This window comes from Malaclemys terrapin, chromosome 2 (assembly GCF_027887155.1).
Source record: "Malaclemys terrapin pileata isolate rMalTer1 chromosome 2, rMalTer1.hap1, whole genome shotgun sequence".
In the NCBI taxonomy this organism is placed as follows: domain Eukaryota; kingdom Metazoa; phylum Chordata; order Testudines; family Emydidae; genus Malaclemys; species Malaclemys terrapin.
Window position 1 is genome coordinate 73,231,784 of NC_071506.1, and position 18,690 is coordinate 73,250,473.

At 43.4% G+C, this 18,690-nt stretch overlaps 1 protein-coding gene across 5 annotated transcripts in view; it reads right to left on the minus strand.

Moving 5' to 3' along the window:
* The window catches only part of SPIDR (scaffold protein involved in DNA repair), a 318,470-nt gene that overhangs the window by 258,220 nt on the left and 41,560 nt on the right, over window positions 1–18,690 (minus strand). Inside the window, exon 1 of one of the 5 annotated variants that reach the window (XM_054017882.1) lies at window positions 10,799–10,921. The exons of the other annotated variants lie outside the window; for them this stretch is intronic. Within the exon in view, the coding sequence (XP_053873857.1) occupies window positions 10,799–10,831 (33 nt within the window). The 5' untranslated portion in view covers window positions 10,832–10,921. Of the gene's footprint in view, window positions 1–10,798; window positions 10,922–18,690 lie in introns of those variants that run through there. 5 annotated transcript variants of the gene reach the window in all.

Here is an 18,690-nt window from a genome sequence, read left to right on the forward strand (position 1 = left end):
GACGCCAGACAAACCATTGTGGAACAAACAACAAAATCTTTTGTCCACTGATGTTTTCCCCACACCCATCACAGCTTGAACTCTGGGGGAAGGGAATAAAAATCTCTGACCAGAAGGATCTGTATCACTATACTGCTTGGAATTTGGAGAGGGCAGTATTTCTTAAGATGAAGCAAGAGATCTCCAAGCTGCTTAGCTTGGGTTAGTCCTAAAGGACATACAACACTTTTACATTACAGCAGCTTCTGTTACCTTTTGACACCTAAGACTGTAACTCATGTGTATGTTTACCTGCTTTAACCTTGTAAATAATTCTCTTATTTCTTCTTCCTAGTTAATAAATCTTTAGTTTATTACAGGATTGACTACAACTGTTGTCTTTGGTGAGAGATTTAAGGTACAATTGACCAGATTGGTCCTTTGGGACTGGGAGTAACCTAAATATTGTTGCAATGTTTGGTGTAAAGGACCATCTAACACAAAGGCAGACTCACAAGGGTGGCAAGATAGACGGGAGTGCCCCAGGGAACTCCATATTAAGGCTGTTATAGTGCTTGAAGAGTTCACACTTGATACTTGGTTGGTGAAATCTAATTATAGAACACAACCAGTTTGGGGTTTGTGTCCTCCAGACAGCTTGACATCCTGAAAAAAGAAGAACAGGAGTACTTGTGGCACCTTAGAGAGGTTTTCAGATGTTTGAGTTTTGCTCAGGTCAGTGTTCTGCAAGGAAATGATATACCACTAAGCAAACTTAGCTCTACATTAATGTAGCTTTTTTGCCACTGAAATTCCTAGCTTTGTTTTTTTTAAACAGGAAAAGATATGTTGTTGGTAGGCATTAGCAGTCATTTAGGCAATTGTACATATCATGCCTGCAATTTGCATACCAAGCCAAATCAGCCTATTGGTCAGCAATCCCCAGGCCATTGTGTATGCCTTGCTTCCTGCAAACTTCTGCAACCTCATGATCTAGGAATCACCCAGAATCCATATATTGGCAACCCTAGCAGCACACATTTCTTTTCCCTAACTAATCAAGGTACCTGTGCTATGAGTTCTGAACCTCTGCACTACACATCTGGAAACACCACAGTAATCTGGCCCAAGATCAGGAAGTGGCCAATTGTCCACCACGCCCTCACCAACCACCTCTGGGGCTAGTAAAAATAATGCTTTTCCCAGACAACCATTCCACGGTTTGCCTGTCACCTGTCCTTATTGTCTAACCCCATCATAACCCCTGCCCCTGTTCCCACCTCTTTCCCCCCACAGCTGTCTACAGCTCCTCCCCCTCCAATATAACACACATTTTGGTTAGACCAGCTGCTGACTTCTGCTGCATTCATAGTAAACTTCCCCATTAAATAAAGATGTCATATTATAAGAAAGATAACTTCCAGCAAGCAACATGAATCATTAAATCTTTACTGCACAGATGTACAAAAGTTCAGACTAGCAATATCAGTGGTGGGGAGTTCAACAAGGGCAAAAACATTAGCCAATTCCCTCAAACTACCCAGGCAAGCATGAAGTGGCTGCACAGAAACCTTCTCACTTTTTTTCTTTATTGGTGCACGTGCATTATAATCCTTCCAGATTATATATCTACACAAAGAATTTAACAAGTTCTTAAATACAATTTGCAGTTTGGGTCCCCCCCCCAAAAAAACTTAGTGGCTGCCTTGCACTACCATGGGTAAAAATTGATCAATTGAAACCATTTTGACCCACATCACAATAGTGTTATCTGGTAGTCGGCGGGGGAAGACACCTAGAAACTTTGGAAAATGGCTATATTATTCAGGGCTTACACCTCCAGAACACCAGGCTTAAATGACCCCAAATATGGGTCATTAATCCTACTCTGTACTCCCTGAAGGCATAGCAAATTTCAAGAAAATCCATGCAAGTATGAGACTTTCAGAGACTTAGAAGTGTCATCCTTTAAACCGGAAAAACAGAGGGATGGTAAGGAAAGGGCTCGGTGCACCCATCTGCAGCACAGGAGGCTCTGAAAGGTGTATAGTCAAAGTGGCCCATTCATCACAATGCAATGTTCTCAGCTGCATAACAACCCCCCTATGGAGATGAATACAACAACCTGAAACAATAACCGCTCTATTCGTCTCAGTGAGTGTTCCCGCCTCCTCCTGGTTCCTTTAGAGCAGTGGTTCTCAACCAGGAGTACACTTACTCCTGGAGGTACACAGAGGTCTTCCACAGGGTAATCTACTCTTCTAAATATTTGCCTAGTTTTACAACAGGCTACATAAAAAGCAGTAGCGAAGTCAGTACAAAAATAATTTCACACAATTACTTGTTTATACTACTCTATATACCATACACTAAAATGTAAATACAATATTTATATTCCAATTGATTTTTTATATGGGGAAAATGAGAAAGTAAGCAAATTTTCCATAATAGTGTGCTGTGACACTCATTTTTATATCTGATTTTGTAAGCAAGTAGTTTTTCAGTGAGGTGAAACTTGGGGGTATGCAAGACAAATCAGATGTCAAAGGGATACAGTAGTCTGGAAAGGTTAAGAGAGACTGCTTTAGACTCTGTGATATGCATGACGTAGGCCGGTTCTCAGCTCACCACTCAAAGGGACAGGATTTCCCCAGATCCTGGCTCACACTGAGGGAGAGGGATATGTGCAACCACTGTAGAGGAGCACAGCGCCCCCCTCAAGATCCTGGCATGCCCACAGGGAGGGGCACGAGAGGCTCAGACACCCTCAGAAGATCAAGGGGCAGGAAGGGGGCTGAGACTCCCCTGGGGGGGCAAGAGCTCCCTAGAGCTGGGCACAGATATATGACGGGAGAATGTGGGGCTGACAGAGACAAGCAGAGCAGGGGATGCACGGGGGATGGTGTGCAGTGGCAGAGCTGTAGAGCGCATAGGGGTCAGGGTGCATTGGTAAAGTTTGAGGCACACTGGCAGAGCTGAGGGGTGCAGGGGATAGGAGTGCACTGGCAGAGTTGGGGACGCTATTCCTCCCTCACCCGAGCCCCCAACCTCTTGCTGCCTCTACCACTCATCCCCATTTATCCCCTCCCCAGAGGCCCCCTTCTATCACTGCAGTCCCAAACTCCTCTCCCCTCTATTCCCCCTCTCCTCCCAGGAAACATTCACATGTCGGGGGGGGGAGGAGTAGGGCGAGGGGAACTGCCACCTGTGACTCACAAACTGTAGCAGTCTCCAGCCACTCAGTCCAACACGCCTTTTGTCTCAGATTGAGGCTTGTGATTAATTTATCCTAAGTATCCTATGTTAACTGAAGGGTGAGTTCACAATCCACAAGCTCAACAAGGTCTGTGGATTTCTACAGTCATTAGTAAGGGCAAAAATTAAGTCGGCCTATGTTACGTCAACATACAGTCACTTCAGTAATTAAATCACTTTGGCACATCCGTACGACGCTCCTTGTGTCAGCACTGCACGTTCTCACAAGGGGCACTTGAACTGATTTAACTGTCAGTGTGGGGTATTGCGTCAAAAGGCAAAAGCAGGACACATGCAGGAGCCCTCCTCACCTCTGTGGCCCTACCCTAGGGTTGCCAGCTGTCCTGTTTTCGACCGTAACACCCAGTCAAAAAGGGACACTGGTGGCTCCAGTAAGCACTGATGACCAGACCGCTAAAAGTCTAGTCGGCGGTGCAGTGGGGCTAAAGCAGGCTCTCCGCCTGCCCTGGCTCCGCATGGCTCCCGGAAGCAGCCAGCATGTTGGTCTTCTATTCACAGGGGCACAGAAGCGACTCCGTGTGCTGCCCCTGCCCCAAGCGCCAGCTCTGCAGCTCCCATTGGCCAGGGACATGCCAGCCACTTCCGGGAGCCGCCTAAGGTAAGCGGCGCCCAGCCGGAGCTCGCACCCCTCACCCCCTCCCGCACCCCTACCCCCTGCCCCAGCCCCCTCCTTCACCCCAAACCCCTCATCCCTGGCACCACCCCAGAGATCGCACCCCCAGCCAGAACCCTCACCCCCTCTCACATCCCAACCACCTGCCCAGCCTTGAGCCCCCTCCCACACCCCAAACCCCTCATTTCTGACCCAATCCTGGATCCCGCACACCCAGCCACAGCCTCAACCTCCTTCCCCAGACTTGAGCCCCCTCCCACACCCCAAACCCCTCATTTCTGACCCAATCCTGGATCCCGCACACCCAGCCACAGCCTCAACCTCCTTCCCCAGACTTGAGCCCCCTCCAATACCCTGAACCCCTCATTTCAGGCCCCAGCCTGGAGCCCGCATACCCAGCGGGAGCCCTCAGCCCCTCCTGCACCCCAAACCCTGCCAGTGAAAGTGAGGGAGGGGGAAGGAGAGCGAGCGACGGAGTGAGGGGGGATGGAGTGAGCAGGGGGTAGGGCCTCAGAGAGGACAGGGCAGGGAAGGGCAGCACCTCAGGGGGAAGAGCAGGGGTGGGATAGGGTTGCCAACTTTCGAATTGCAGAAAACCGAACACCCTTGCCCTGTCCCAAGGCCCTGGTGTTCGGTTTTGTGCAATTTGAAAGTTGGCAACCCAACCCACCCCTCCTCTTCCCCCTGAGGCCCTGCCCTCTGCCCCTCCTCTCACCTCAAGCCCACCACCCCCTACTCCTCTTCCCCTGAGCCACCACCCTTGGCCAGGCCAGAAGCTGGAGCTAGGCCATGATAAGAGCTGCCCAGGGAATCCAGGCCGCTGTGCCAGAGAGCAGCCCACAGACCACATCCCCGTCCCCCAGGGTACGTCGCCATGGGCAGGGTGGTGGGTCTGGGGATTCCCACAGCAGCAGGCTCACCGGGCAGCTATTATCACTGCCCGGCTCCAGCTTCTGGCCTGACCAGGGGATGGGACCTCAGAGGAAAGAGCAGGAGCAGGGGTAGGGTCTCGTAGTGGGGGGGGGAGGGGACACTAAAGCCCATCTCAGCCCCACCACCCCACTGGGAAGAGGGTGGTGCGGCCCCTGAATCTCAGGCAGGTGTGAATCGGTGCTGCAGACAGTCCGGGACAAAGTGCCCCGGCGTCATTCAGCCCAGGACTTGAATTCTGCATTTCGGTACTGTCCTGCCCAATTCAGGACAGGCGTTCACCCTAATTGTGGGACGGCTTCTGAAAGGCAGCAACAATCGAGGTCAGCAACCCAGTGTCTGCACTGACTGCATCGACCTAACCACTATTCCTCTCATGGAGATGGAGTTATTAAGTCGGTATAGTAGGCGAGTTATATCAGTGGGAGCTACATTTTAGTGCAGATACTTCCAGAGTTAGGATGACTTAAGCCACTCTCAGTTTAACAGTACAAGGCAGCAGAAGGAAACCGTAGGGGGAGAGGGGACTATAACTCAGGAATCCCTCTGTCAAATGACACCAAATTTGGATAACAAATGCTACCCATGCTGCTATGAGGCACACCAAATTTCAAAGCAGTCCCATTATTGTTCAGAGTTTTGAGCACTTACCACATTCGAGCATTAAAAAGCATATAAAATGATGGGAACGGTAACCCTCTAGGCTACTTTTCTGTTTTGGCGCATACGCAAGTGTAAAATATGTACAGTTTCTTAAATATTGTTTTCAATTTGGGTCCCCCAACCATTTAGTGAGTACCATGCACTACCTTGGGCAAAACTCAAAAGATTGAGACCATTTTAACCCACATCCTATCAATAGTTTGATCTTTACATCGGGACAGGGGGACACAACTACACCCATGAAATGTTTTTCAATGGCTATTGGGAGTCGGGGGAGGTGTTATATCTCCAGAACCCCTGGCTCAAGTGACTCCAAATTTGGATCACTAACCTATCCTGCACACTGCTGAGGCACACAAAGAAAACCAAACAGGCATGTCAATTTTAGAGGATTTAGAAAGATCAAACTTTAAGCAGATGTCTTGATGCAAACTTAAGTATAATTAGACCCTGATTAAGAAATGGCCGATGACCACCATCTTTAATCTTCACGGGCTGCTTATTCTATGCTGAGGGACCAAAGTGGATAACATATTAATAAAATAAAAAGTGAAGGATCTACAGTATTTTATTATGATTAAAGGTGTAATTATATAGTTGGTCATGAAAAGTATTCTAATACCTACTATACTTCAGAGAAACCTACTTCCCCTTCAGGGAAAGTGGTGGGGAAGAGGATACTGCTTTATTCATCAAAGCAGTCTCTCAATTAAATTCAAATAAGGATAATGATAATACTAACTGTGTATTAGATAATTACAACACACTGCCACAAATACTTAGTAATCCTAGGTGTAAAAGAGATGGATACCTTTATCCTGTAACCTTAGTAAAGGGAAACTGGAGCTTTATGATTAAGCATTTGTCATAACTCATACAGGTATCAGCAGAAGCAATATCTGTTTTTCTCTACTGTGCCACGTAAAAAGTTAAATACTCTTAAAATATCACTAAACTGCATAAAAAACTGAAACCTATAACCAAAAATGCTAGAAAAGTAGGATTTAAGAATAATCTGAATCGATTTATCTGCTTTTATATGGACCATGTTCAGCACTCAGTCCAGGCATGTACTCCCACTGACATCAGTGGGTAGTTTGTGCAGAGCAGGTAGAATATGGCCCTAAAAATTCTGTTCAGGACTAGCCTAACAGAAAGGCACTTTCATCCTCCCTCCCACATTTTCTGAGCTCTGCTATAGATTTCCTGTATAACTTCGAGTAAGTCATTCTCTCCAGGTCTTAGGGCTTGTCTACATGGGAACCTTTTAAATCAATTATACCAGTATAGTTACATTAATGTAGCTCACCCCCCACACACGTGAGCATTCTTATTCTGATACAAGAGTGGCTTTTTTCAATTTAGCTTAACCTCCTTTCCAAAAGACAAATTAAACTGAAAAAAACCACTCGTATTGAAAACAAGAGTGTCCCAAATGGAGGGTAATAATGGTATAACTATGTTATTTTAAATTCACACCTTCTGTTATCTAGAAAAAAAATGTGTGTAGACAATGCCTCAGTTTCTTCATCTGTAAAATGGGAAAGTGAAGCTTCTCATCCATAGAATGGGAATACTACTTACCTACTTCACAAGGCCATTGAGTGTCTTAATTTGTTAACATTTGAAGAACAAGGATATCCTCAGATAGAAAGTACTACAGAAGTATTGTTAAACTATTATTATTATTATTATTATTATTAAATGAATTCTGAAGACACCTCAGGACATCTAGTTTTCCTGGTTACATAAAATCAGACAGTACAGAACTGACCCACTTGAACCCCTGCATGTGTGGGAGGATGGTGGAGGGAGGAGAAGGGACCCGCTATGAAACAACTTGACTTGGCAGAGCTGTCCCTGCCTGCCAACCTATAAAGCAGCATGGCCTCATAATAGGTGCCTGTGTACTATAAAATTGACTAGTACCAAGAAGTCTCTCTCACAGTCACATTTCAACAGTGGGGCGGGAGTGAGGAAAGAGAGAAATAATATAATATACCAGTAATATACCTGTTTATATTTTACCTTTGATGGACGTACTTCTCTCCCTGGAAATTCCACTTTTGGAGTAAACATGCTGAAGGTTAGCTAGGCATTCAGCAGTACCAAGACATATAGCTAAGTCATCACCGGCTAGTCCCCCCCATTTAAAAAAAAAATGGTAATGTGCCTAAAACTTTAGGGTATTTTACACTGCAGAGTCAGTACAAAGTAATACAAACTAATACAAAGATGCTGGAGAAGACAGAGCAAAAGCCAAGAGAGGCATCACATTCCACAGAATGTACTAGACAACAATAGCAAAATCATCTCGGTGGACGCATGTGCAAAATCATCTTGGTGCGCACACACACACACACCCCTTGTCCCTCTCTCTTTTTTATATCATCATCCATTGCCTAACACATCAAAAGGCATCAGTGGTTAACCCCAGAGTAGTTCTTTGGTTTTGGATTTATCCTTTTCCATTTCATACATACTAGTTCAGTTTGGGGTTGTTGTTTTTTTAGGTATCCCTTTTGTGATCCAACTATTCGATCACTGTCTCCCTTTGTTTATATTTTTAAAATCACTTTTGAAAAGATCAGCTGTCGTTATTTTTGCCTCTCACATACTAGTGAACAAATGAAAAAAGCATCAATGGAAACGCACAAGCAAGAAAAAGTAAATGCTATCTCACAGCAGAATTATATAAAAATGACAAAGAAAGAAGAAAGAGAAAGGAATATGCCATATAAGAATTCAAAACTAGTAAGTACCACAATAGGACAATTTTATGGGACGGGAGGTGATCGGCTGGAACAGTTTATTAGAATTTCTTGTCAGTTCTCCTCCCCTCCCCCCCCCCTTTGGCCGAGATGGCAAGGAAGCAGAATGATTCTAGGGGGGGGGAAGTCCAACCCAAATAATATTTCAAATAATTGCAAATGAGTGACATCTAGCGATGAGCACAAAGGTGATCAACCTCTACTCTCCCACACAGTCAAGATAAGCTAGCAAGCTCTGACAAGTAGCTAAAGAGTGGGTGTTGAACCATGGGAACCTGGTACTGCTATGTTTCTCTCCCTTAAAGATGAAACAACAATTGAGCCAAGACCCAGAAACATGATACGATACATGACTCCAAAAAACAAGATGTTAATACAGCCAAAAGGGACAGAAATTTCAGCTGGGATCTGTGAATTATCACCTCCTTAATTTACATCTCCATTCTTTCATCCATATACTGTTTCCTCCCCCTCTCCCCCCGTTTTAATCATGGAATTGTCCCAAATATTTTATTCATAATAAAATAATCTAAGTGATATGGTGGAAAAAATGGATTTAACTTCTGATCTTGAAACATTAAAGAGTTGTCTCAGAGACAGCTTAATGACATCCCTAACTTTATATATCTTAACTAGTGTCCTGTTGTAAGAGTTTTATGAACTTGTCAAACAGGCTCTTATTTTGCCAGTGGTTCCAAAATTATTGCTCACAGAGCAGTTACTGGAAGTGAGGGGGAAGGGAGGGACTGGAGCGTGATTTGTGGTGGGGTTACAGGAAGGAAAAGTACGCTACTATGCAAAGCAGCAGTAATACAGTCAGTCCCCTGACAGGGAAGTTGGAACTAGAGAGCAACAACATGAAGGCAGATTTTTCACCACTATAAACATAGTACAATTCTTTAGGAGGGACATGGACTCAGAATGGAATAGATTTCTTTAAGGTGCATGTGTATATTGGAATAGAAGTCTAATTGTATGCATTTTAAAGAACAGCCCTAAACACACTGAAGATAAGAGAGTGAATCCCAGAATTTTAAATGTGGAGCGTATGAACTACTGCCCTAGATTGGGACATTGTAGTGTTAATACAGTTCACTATGCTGTATCTATTTCTGTCACAACCGGGGCTCTGCCACTAGGATTTCACTAGTACTCCCAGAGCTGAACAGAAAAGATATATGGCAATGTCAAGACTAATGTAGGGATAGATAAAAAAAAAAATCAAAATCGATAAAGGGAAGGAAAGTCACAATATATAGGTTTTGTTTTATATTCTATATCAGAGGTGGGCAAACTGGGGAGCGGGGTCTGGGGCTTGCCTCGCCCCGGTGCTCTAGCCAGGGCACAGGGTCCACACCACGTGGCTCCCTGAAGCTGCGGCATGGCCCCACTCCAGCTCCTACATGCTCCAATGGGAGATACAGGGGCTGTGCTAGGGGATGGGGCAGGGTGCAGAGCCGCCTGGCCGTGCCTCCGCACAGGAGCTGGAAAAGGGACATGCCACTGCTTCCGGGAGCTACTTGAGGTAAGCGCCACTTAAAGCCTGCACCCTGAGCCTCTCCCCACGCCCCTGCCCCAGCCCTGATACCCCTTCCACCCTCCAAACCCCTCAGTCCCAGCCCAGAGCACCCTCCTACACCCCAAACTCATCTCCAGAGCCCGTACCCCAACCAGAGCTCTCACCCCCTCCCGCACTCCAACCCCAATTTTGTGAGAATTCATGGCCTGCCATACAATTTCTATTCCCAGATGTGGCCCTCAGGCCAAAAAGTTTGCCCACCCCGTTCTAGATCCATTCTACCATCTCATTCACATGCATGAAAAGGTTACCAATTTAAAAACAAAAACACACCACTTAACTTATTTAGAAAAACTGACACGACAGAGCACCCTATTCTGTGAAGACAAGACTGACATTCCTCACCTAGTGAGAGCCTACGCTAAAACTTATTTGAATGAACTTGACCCAGCTTGGCTTCAGGCCAGCATTCAACGTCACTGAATGACTTAACAGAACAGAGTGTTCTTGGCAGGAGCACAAAAATGTGTTGAAATCCATGCTGGAGAGAAAATCAGTTTGCATTTCAAATTAATAAAAAGAAGTGGTAATAAAAAGGTAGCAAACACAACGACAGCAGTAGTCATTTGAATACAGATTTGCTGCAGGAAATTTTTTTTAAGCTTTCCACTGTTCCTTCATTCACTAAACAAGTTACATTAAGGGACTTAGTTCTCTGAGATATGCCCTTCCTTCCTTCTCCAAATCTCAACCCACGGCCTCTCCCCTTTCCTTCCCCTTCTCACCTCCCACAATGCCATACCTGGAAAATTCCAATACACCTTTTAGCTAGCAAGCAAAGGGAGTGACAGCCTGTAAAGCCAGAAACAATTCATGACTCACTTCCGCCCAAAACCTTGAAGTAAAGGCTACACTGCAGGCATCTCACGCAATGCTTCTGTATAGAATACTTTGTTATAAAGTTATGTCATTCCTAAATGGATTATGTTAATTCTCTGTCATGAAATGAAGAGGAAACAAGAGGGAGAACAGGCAAAATAAACTTACCATACACTCAATAAACGTCAGGCATGTAAACATATGGGTATTATCTCCTTTCCTGTTTCCACACGATTTCCCCTTATTTTCTTTCCAAGCCCAGTTGCATGTCCGGTTTTCCCTTCCTTTGTTCTATCCCTTCTTCTGTCTCAAGTATTCCATTTTCCCCTCCCGCAAAGGATTGCATTATTCCACCACCATCATCAGAAGCAGACACAGTTAAAGGGCCTTTCCCAGGTCAGTCACACAGCCTCGTCACTTCCATCACCCTATTAACTAGGGAGCATTCCAGACAGGGCTGTCCTTAGGCATACGTGGCTGCGTAGGGCACCTGAAAATTTGGGGCAGCACTGGGACTGCAAGTAAGAGTGGGTCAACTCCCGCACACAAAGTGCGTGCTGCAGTCTCTTAGGCAGGGGCCATATTCACAGAGCCGAATGCGCGGGCATTCTGCGTGAGGGAGAGGGTACGGGGGTCTCTGCAGGGAACTGTGACTCTCCGCCGCTGTGAGGCAAGCCGGGTGGCTCGGTATCCTTTGCAGCCTCGTCCCTCCCCCTCCGGGCTGCCACTGTGTCTGCTACATACAAAGCTCGGTGTGTGTCAGCAATGGGGGGTGGGGTTCTTCTGGGGGTCCAGGGGCAGGGGTGGTGGCTGTGCCCCAAGTTGGGCATGGGGCACCAGTTTAATAATACTGCGTAGGGCCCCATAAATCCTAAGGACGGTCTTGATTCCTGGCTTATGACTCCATCAGACCCTCAAATGCAAGCCTCGCATCACAGCAACATCCTCCAGCTAGAAAAATAAGCAATAATGAGAATGCTCATTGCTCACAACACGCCACACAAATCCTTAGACCAGCCCATAGCCCAAGGCACTAGGAATTGGGTAGAAGCAAAGCAGGCATGCTTCCCACCACCCTTGAAGCCCTAAAGTAACTCTGGAGCTGCTTTGCAGAAGCTACTTCAGGTCACTGACTGAAATAGACTTGTGCCCCCCTAAATCACCATCAACCCCCTGCTGAAAGAAGATTGGAGCTCTGTTCAGCAATGGATCCTTCAGTCACACACAGAACTTCATGGCAGGGAGGGGACTCCTTACCCCCAATTCATCCTCCCAACATCCAGTACTTGCAGCGTGTAGCAAAGCTGCACTGGTTTTTGCTTCGGGGGGGGGTAGAGGGGGGGCATCCACAACCACTAAACGTTTCTCATTAACAAAATTAAACAGCTCTGCATATGAACTAAGAAGCAAAGTAACTTGCATGGCACATGAATTAGGTCTCCATTTGGCATCACAAACTAAGCTCTTCCAATCCTTTTCTAACATATATTATAGAATAAACTCTGCCTGTGCCTCCCATCAGTTGACAAAAATATGTTTACAGTAGCATATTAACAGTATTAAAGTCTGTTTCAAGGTCCTAAATATGGGGAGGGGAGAGGAAGCAACCTCCTTTTTTGTAGATTTTTTGTTTGTTTGCCTGATTGCCCTTCTCTGCATAATTACATCCTAAAACATGACTGGGGGAATAAAGAGGTATAAATGTTTGTTCTCACACAGAGGAAAAGGAGAATGCCTAAGGAAAGCATAAACCAGACTTGAAAACAAACACTACTGATCATGAGGTTAAGGATGGGACTAATCTATACTTTATTAAATTCAAAATCTTTTTGCAATCATATAATAGGAATCAGACAGGATCAAGGGGGCATTTTCACACCATCTGCTTCCTGTAAGCATATGGCACTGGTGGAATTCAACACTTCCTGTCTTATCTCTCTGGGTTTTTATAATGGTCAGACTATGGAACAAAAGGGCCTAAATAAGCAGCAGAAATAGAGTTTATTTCAAGAAAGTAGATCGGTTGGGAGTGAAAGAGAATGCAGGTGCTAAAACTAGAAAGTATGCAAGCTGCTACTGCTGACGACAACAGCATTAATGTGTTAATGTGCATTTCCTAATTTTAAAAGAATAGGCCTTGTTTGATATTCTCTCCATCAGGATTTTTAAAAGAGTGATAAATCTTAGACAAACTGTAGGCCATAAGCAATGATGTAATTAGTCCACCAGCACCCTCATCAAAAACAAAAACATGAACAAAATACACTGTTCTGTAACATGGATAGAAAAGAGGTGGGGAGGAGGTGTGCATAAATTAAGGGAGACCATGAAACAATTTCAGTATTTACAGTGAAGCATTCTGGGCTGTTAAGTAAGAAAAAGCTTTGGAATACATAAGATTTTATTAATCACAAAAATACGGATCAGTTCCATGTAGTCTCAAACTCTGCCCCAATATACTTGCCTCTCACCTAACAGTAAGCTGTCATTCCATGCCATGTTCAATTAAGTCTGAAAGTTTGCTTGAGAACCAGATCCACAGGTTAGTGAGATTTTCTAAAGCCACTCCCTGTCAGTTAGTGGGCAACCCACTGGAGACTGGCACAATCTCTAAGAAGGGCAAAAAGTTGAAAGGAGGATGTGACATATCCTACAGTCATGAGGGTTACTTGTTTTAGTAATGTATTAGTCCATAAATAATCTTTGAACAAATGCATGAGACCATTAGCTCAGACAGGAGGAGACTAAATTTTTCAATATACTGTAAAATTACATATTGAGTGGATTGTGCATTCTCTTTTCTATGTAAACTCTAATTTCATATTCTCATAGATGTTTGAAGAAATTGTTCAATCTCTTGAGAAGGTTCACTGTCAATTCAACTTTTCAGACTTTTTTCTAATTAAAATAAAGACCAGAAAGAGCTATATTCCATTACCCTTTTCCCAAAGTCACTCAGTCTCCCTGGAGGATTACTGGGAAGTTGCTGAATTCTGGAATATTTTCCATTGTGATTTAGAGAATCTCAGGTGATCAGATACCATACCCTGTTAGCTGTGCCAGAACCAAAGAGGGTAACACATTTCCCTAATTTTGTGTACACTGCTTGACTTAAAGCTTTTCAGTTGGGGCATTTTATTTTGAAAGTTACGCTAGAAATAGGAAAAAACCCAAACCATCCACATCCCAATCAATATTAAAGCCCCATTTACTGGACATTTTTCATATTATTCTCATATGAGCCTCAACTAAATCAGGTTTCAGAGTAGCAGCCGTGTTAGTCTGTATCCGCAAAAAGAACAGGAGTACTTGTGGCACCTTAGAGACTAATAAATTTGTTAGTCTCTAAGGTGCCACAAGTACTCCTGTTCTTTCAACTAAATCAGTGTCTCCCCCACCCTCACCACCCAAGCATGTATGAAACTGACTAGAACAGCACAAGACTAGATCTAGAGTAACACATTTTTGGGGGTGGCACTATGTAAAACGGAATGTTTTTACATGTAAATACCATGTTAAAGTTAAGAGGAGGCCAGATGATATAAGGCAGCTTCCTTAAAGGAAACTAATAAACATGAAAACAAAACTGATACCCAACAAGAAGAATGATACAAGCCAGCTCTGTTATGTCAATTTACTAATTTGAAAGTTAAGTAATTTAATTATAAAGCAGAAACAGATTACTGGTATTGTTATGTTGTAAAGTTCTGCAGCATTACAGACAATATTGCAGACTGTTAAAAAAAAAAAAAGTTCAAAAACTTTTCCACATATTGTACAGCACCAGCTAACAAATGGCATGCATCTCAAACTACGAACGTTTTTAACCCTGTATTAGCTTGGTGTCTGTAAAGTTATTTCACAGACGATGCTGAATCACTATAAAAACAACACAATTTTCCAATTCTTTTGATAAATATCCCACATAGATGGCATGGGTGTAATCACAAAGACAGCATTACTGCTTCAGCTACTTCTAACACCGCCATTATCGTACATCTCTCACTATCACTTATTATTTCAAGCATTAAAAGTAAACAAGATGAGCACAACTGAAGCATCATGCTTTTCTAATTTTCATCAGTGGACACAGTTGTCAGTGACAACTTAAATAATTAAACATTTTATTGTGGTATCACCTAGAGGCCTCAGCCATGTCAGGGGCCCATTGTATTACACTGTTAACAAAAAAGGGACAGCCTCCGCCCCAAAGAGTTTACCATCTAAAAAGACCTCACAGCAGGAGGAGACAGATAGGGGAAAATGACCCTCTTTAGAAAATTGTGGAAGATGCTTTTCTTTTGGGTAGACTTGGGTAGAGCGCTAGCATCTAGTGCTCTTTTCCAAAGCATTTACCTATTGGATCATCACTCTAGTTCAAGGCTCAGACAAATCCATGAGCAATCTCTCTCCTTTTTAAAATTGATGATTGTAGCACAGCCTATAGTAGATGCAGAATACTTTTATAATTGGTTACACAAACCCATATCAAAAATTAAATCCATTTTCTCATCTCCTGTTTAAGATGAGCATAGTTACAAAGCAACATAAAGTAGCAGTTAATCAATCTGTGAAGTCCCACCCTCACAAGAATTAGTGAGCTGGCAAGCATAATCAGCAGCAGTCTTACTTTTCTGATCTAAGAAAAAGAAGAGAATGACAATAATGAAATTTGCCTCAGAGCAATGACGAAGGCAGTAGTCACTCAACCATTGGCTATTCAGCATCTTTGGAGCGCACACAACACACGTTAGATATAATATGGGAAGTGGGACTTCCCACAATGCTTATAAGCAAATTCAGTGACAAACGTCAGCTGAATGACAGATGAGACAGCACTAAGTAAGTATGCAACTCACGCAGGAATATTCCAATTTTTATTCCTGTAAAAGGAATTTTAAAAATTATGATCCATATTATTTTATATGTTGTTTGTGATTCATGCCAGAAACTAAATATCTATAGTTACTGGTATATGCTCTTTGCAGTTCCTCCAGAAAAACGCAATACAAACATTTAAGTTGACGCAAATTCATTCAGCCATACCCACAAGCCGCTATATGGAGGTAATCCCTCCAAATACTGAGGCTTACAAATACTGTACCCGATTTCCCTGTATCAAAAATTCTGTATGTAGCTAATGCCAAAATGTTCTTTATAAATATTTGTACTGTACTTTGTCCAACACAACACTGGCCACCCAACTATGAAACCTGAATAATCAAGGTTTATGATAATCATGAGACTTTTCAAGGTCATTAATAGACTTCAGGGGTACCTGGCCCTGTTTATTCAAAACAAGATATTACACCTCCGAAACAAAGAACTGCAGAAAAGTTAAAGCTACATACTGCATTTCAATTTTTTATTCATTTAATTAATAGGGGGAAAGCCTCACTAAAGACCAGATTGTGCCCCACAAGCCAGTATGCAGAAAGGATCTTCCTTGCATAGTTTTTTGCCTGCCTTAAGAGAACTGATAGGTTATCCCCCTCCACAGCATTGTAGCTTTTCTGCCCCAGTAAGGGCTGATCTGCTCTGAGAATGTGCACAAGCGGAAGAGGCAGGCCGGGGAGGACCAGAGGTTAAATTAGGTTGGACATGAATTGTTTCTTCTGGCAACTTGGAGGCCAAGAATATGAACTATGCTAACTTTCCTGCTTAGCTCTGTGTGTTAGGAACACCTTCTGAAAGGAGGGTTTGCAGGCTGCAGGAGATACACAAATCTCTGGCATTTCAATTTCACCCAAGCAGTTTGGGTGATCAGATGTCCCGATTTTATAGGGACAGTCCCAATATTCAGGGTTTTGTTTTATATAGGCACCTATTACCCTCAACCCCCGTCCTGATTTTTCACACTGGCTATCTGGTCACCCTACCCAAGCCATATGGCAACAACTCTGACATAACTCTTCCTTACACAGCTATGGAAATCAGGGTTTGATACAATATTTTCACCCTTCTGGCCTCTTTCATCTAAGCATTGCCCTATGCCCTTACAAATCCCAGAAATCCACAGGACTTTGGAATAGGCTCTGTTTCTTCTACAGGGGAACAAACAGTCTTCTCCTTTCTCACTCCCAGCCAGAGTGGGGAATCTTTGCAAAGGGAACTTCAGTTTTCCGTTCCTTCAACTACTTATAGGTTTTCATAAGGCAGGGTACAGTCTGGCCGTTAGTCATTTGATATAAAGTATTAGCATTGCTTTTAGCTGATCATGCTGCATTGGTTCACAGTCCTTTCCAGAACACAAGGATTTTTTATTTATTTATTTTTGCAGTGGCCTCAATGTTCAGTAGGAAGTGCCAACTTTTGAATACTTAGAGCAGGAAACTGAAATATGTTCAAAAAGAATACACAGAAAGCACTGCACCCAAAACTTTATTTTCCAATTAAGTTGTTTGATTTTAAATCCAATCAATCATTCTTGTACTCAGACCTAAGAAACTGTTTATGAAAACATATAGATTATGCATCACACAGCACAAACCTGGCATAAACATAACTCTTCCTCACAGCTTTCTGAAATTCAGGGTTGGATTTATTTTCCTCCTCACCCACAATCTCTCTACCCTCCTCTTCCACTCAAGACATCTGAATTAGAGTCTATTGTCCAAAAGATTTATAACTACAATGCTTTTAGTTTATTTATATTTATTTTAAATAATGGTAGGAGGGAAAACAGAATAAACACAGTGGACTTCAAGAAGGCAGACTTCATCTTAGAATACTTAAGGAGCTGACTAACTAGATATCTGAGCCATTAGCAATTAACTTTGAAAACTCAGACGACCGGAAAAGGGAAAATACACCTCTATCCCGATAGAACACGAATTCAGATATAACGCGGTAAAGCAGTGCTCCAGGGGGGCGGGGCTGCATGCTCCGGCGGATCAAAGCAAGTTCGATATAATGCGGTTTCACCTATTACGCAGTAAGATTTTTTGGCTCCCAAGGACAGCGTTCTATCGGGGTAGAGGTGTATAGTGCTATTCTATAAAAAAGGGAAATAAGGACAACCCAGGGAATTACAGGCCAGTCAACTTAACTTCAGTACCCAGAAACATAGTGGAGCTAGTAACGAAGCAATCAATTTGAAAACATCAAAAAGATAAGGTGATAAGTAGCAGTCAGCATAGATTTGTCAACAAAAAATCATGTCAAACCAACCTATAGATTTCTTTGACAGGTTAACAAGCCTTGTGAATGGGGGCGGGCGGGCAGTGGTAGGATGTGGTATATCTTGACTTTAGTAAGGCTTTTTATACTGTCTCGCATGACCTTCTCATAAACAAAACTAGGGAAATACAACCTAGATGGAGCTACTATATGGTGGGTCACAATGGCTGGAAACCCACTCCCAGAGAGTAGTTATCAGTGGTTTACAGTCAGGCTGGAAGTGGGGTCCTGCAGGGATTGGTCCTGGGTCCAGTTCTGTTCCATACCTTCATAAATGATTTAGATAATGGCATAGAGAGTACACTTACAAAGTTTGTGGATGATACCAAGCCAGGAGGGGTTGCAATTGCTTCGGAGGATAGGATAAAAATTGAAAATGATCTGGCCAAACTGGAAAAATGGTCTGAAGTAAATAGGATGAAATTCAATAAGGACAAATGCGAAGTACTCCACTTAGGAAGGAACAATCAATTACACAAACACAAAATAGAAAATGACTGCCTAGGAAGGAATACTGCAGAAAGGGATCCGGAGGTTATAGTGGATCACAAGCTAAATGTGTGTCACTGTAACACTGTTGCAAAAACAGAGGACATCATTCTGGGACGTATTAGCAGGAGTGTTGTAAGCAAGACACGAGAAGTAATTCCTCCGCTCTACTCTGTGCGGATAAGGCCTCATCTGGAGTATTGTGTCCAGTTCTGGGCACCACATTTCAGGAAAGATGTGGACAAATTGGAGAAAGTCCAGAGGAGAGCAACAAAAATGATTAAAGATCTAGAAAACATGACCTCAGAGAAGATTGAAAAAAAACTGGGTTTGTTTAGTCTGGAGAAAAGACGACTTATGTCCCACCCTCAGTTTTCAGGTATGTAAAAAGT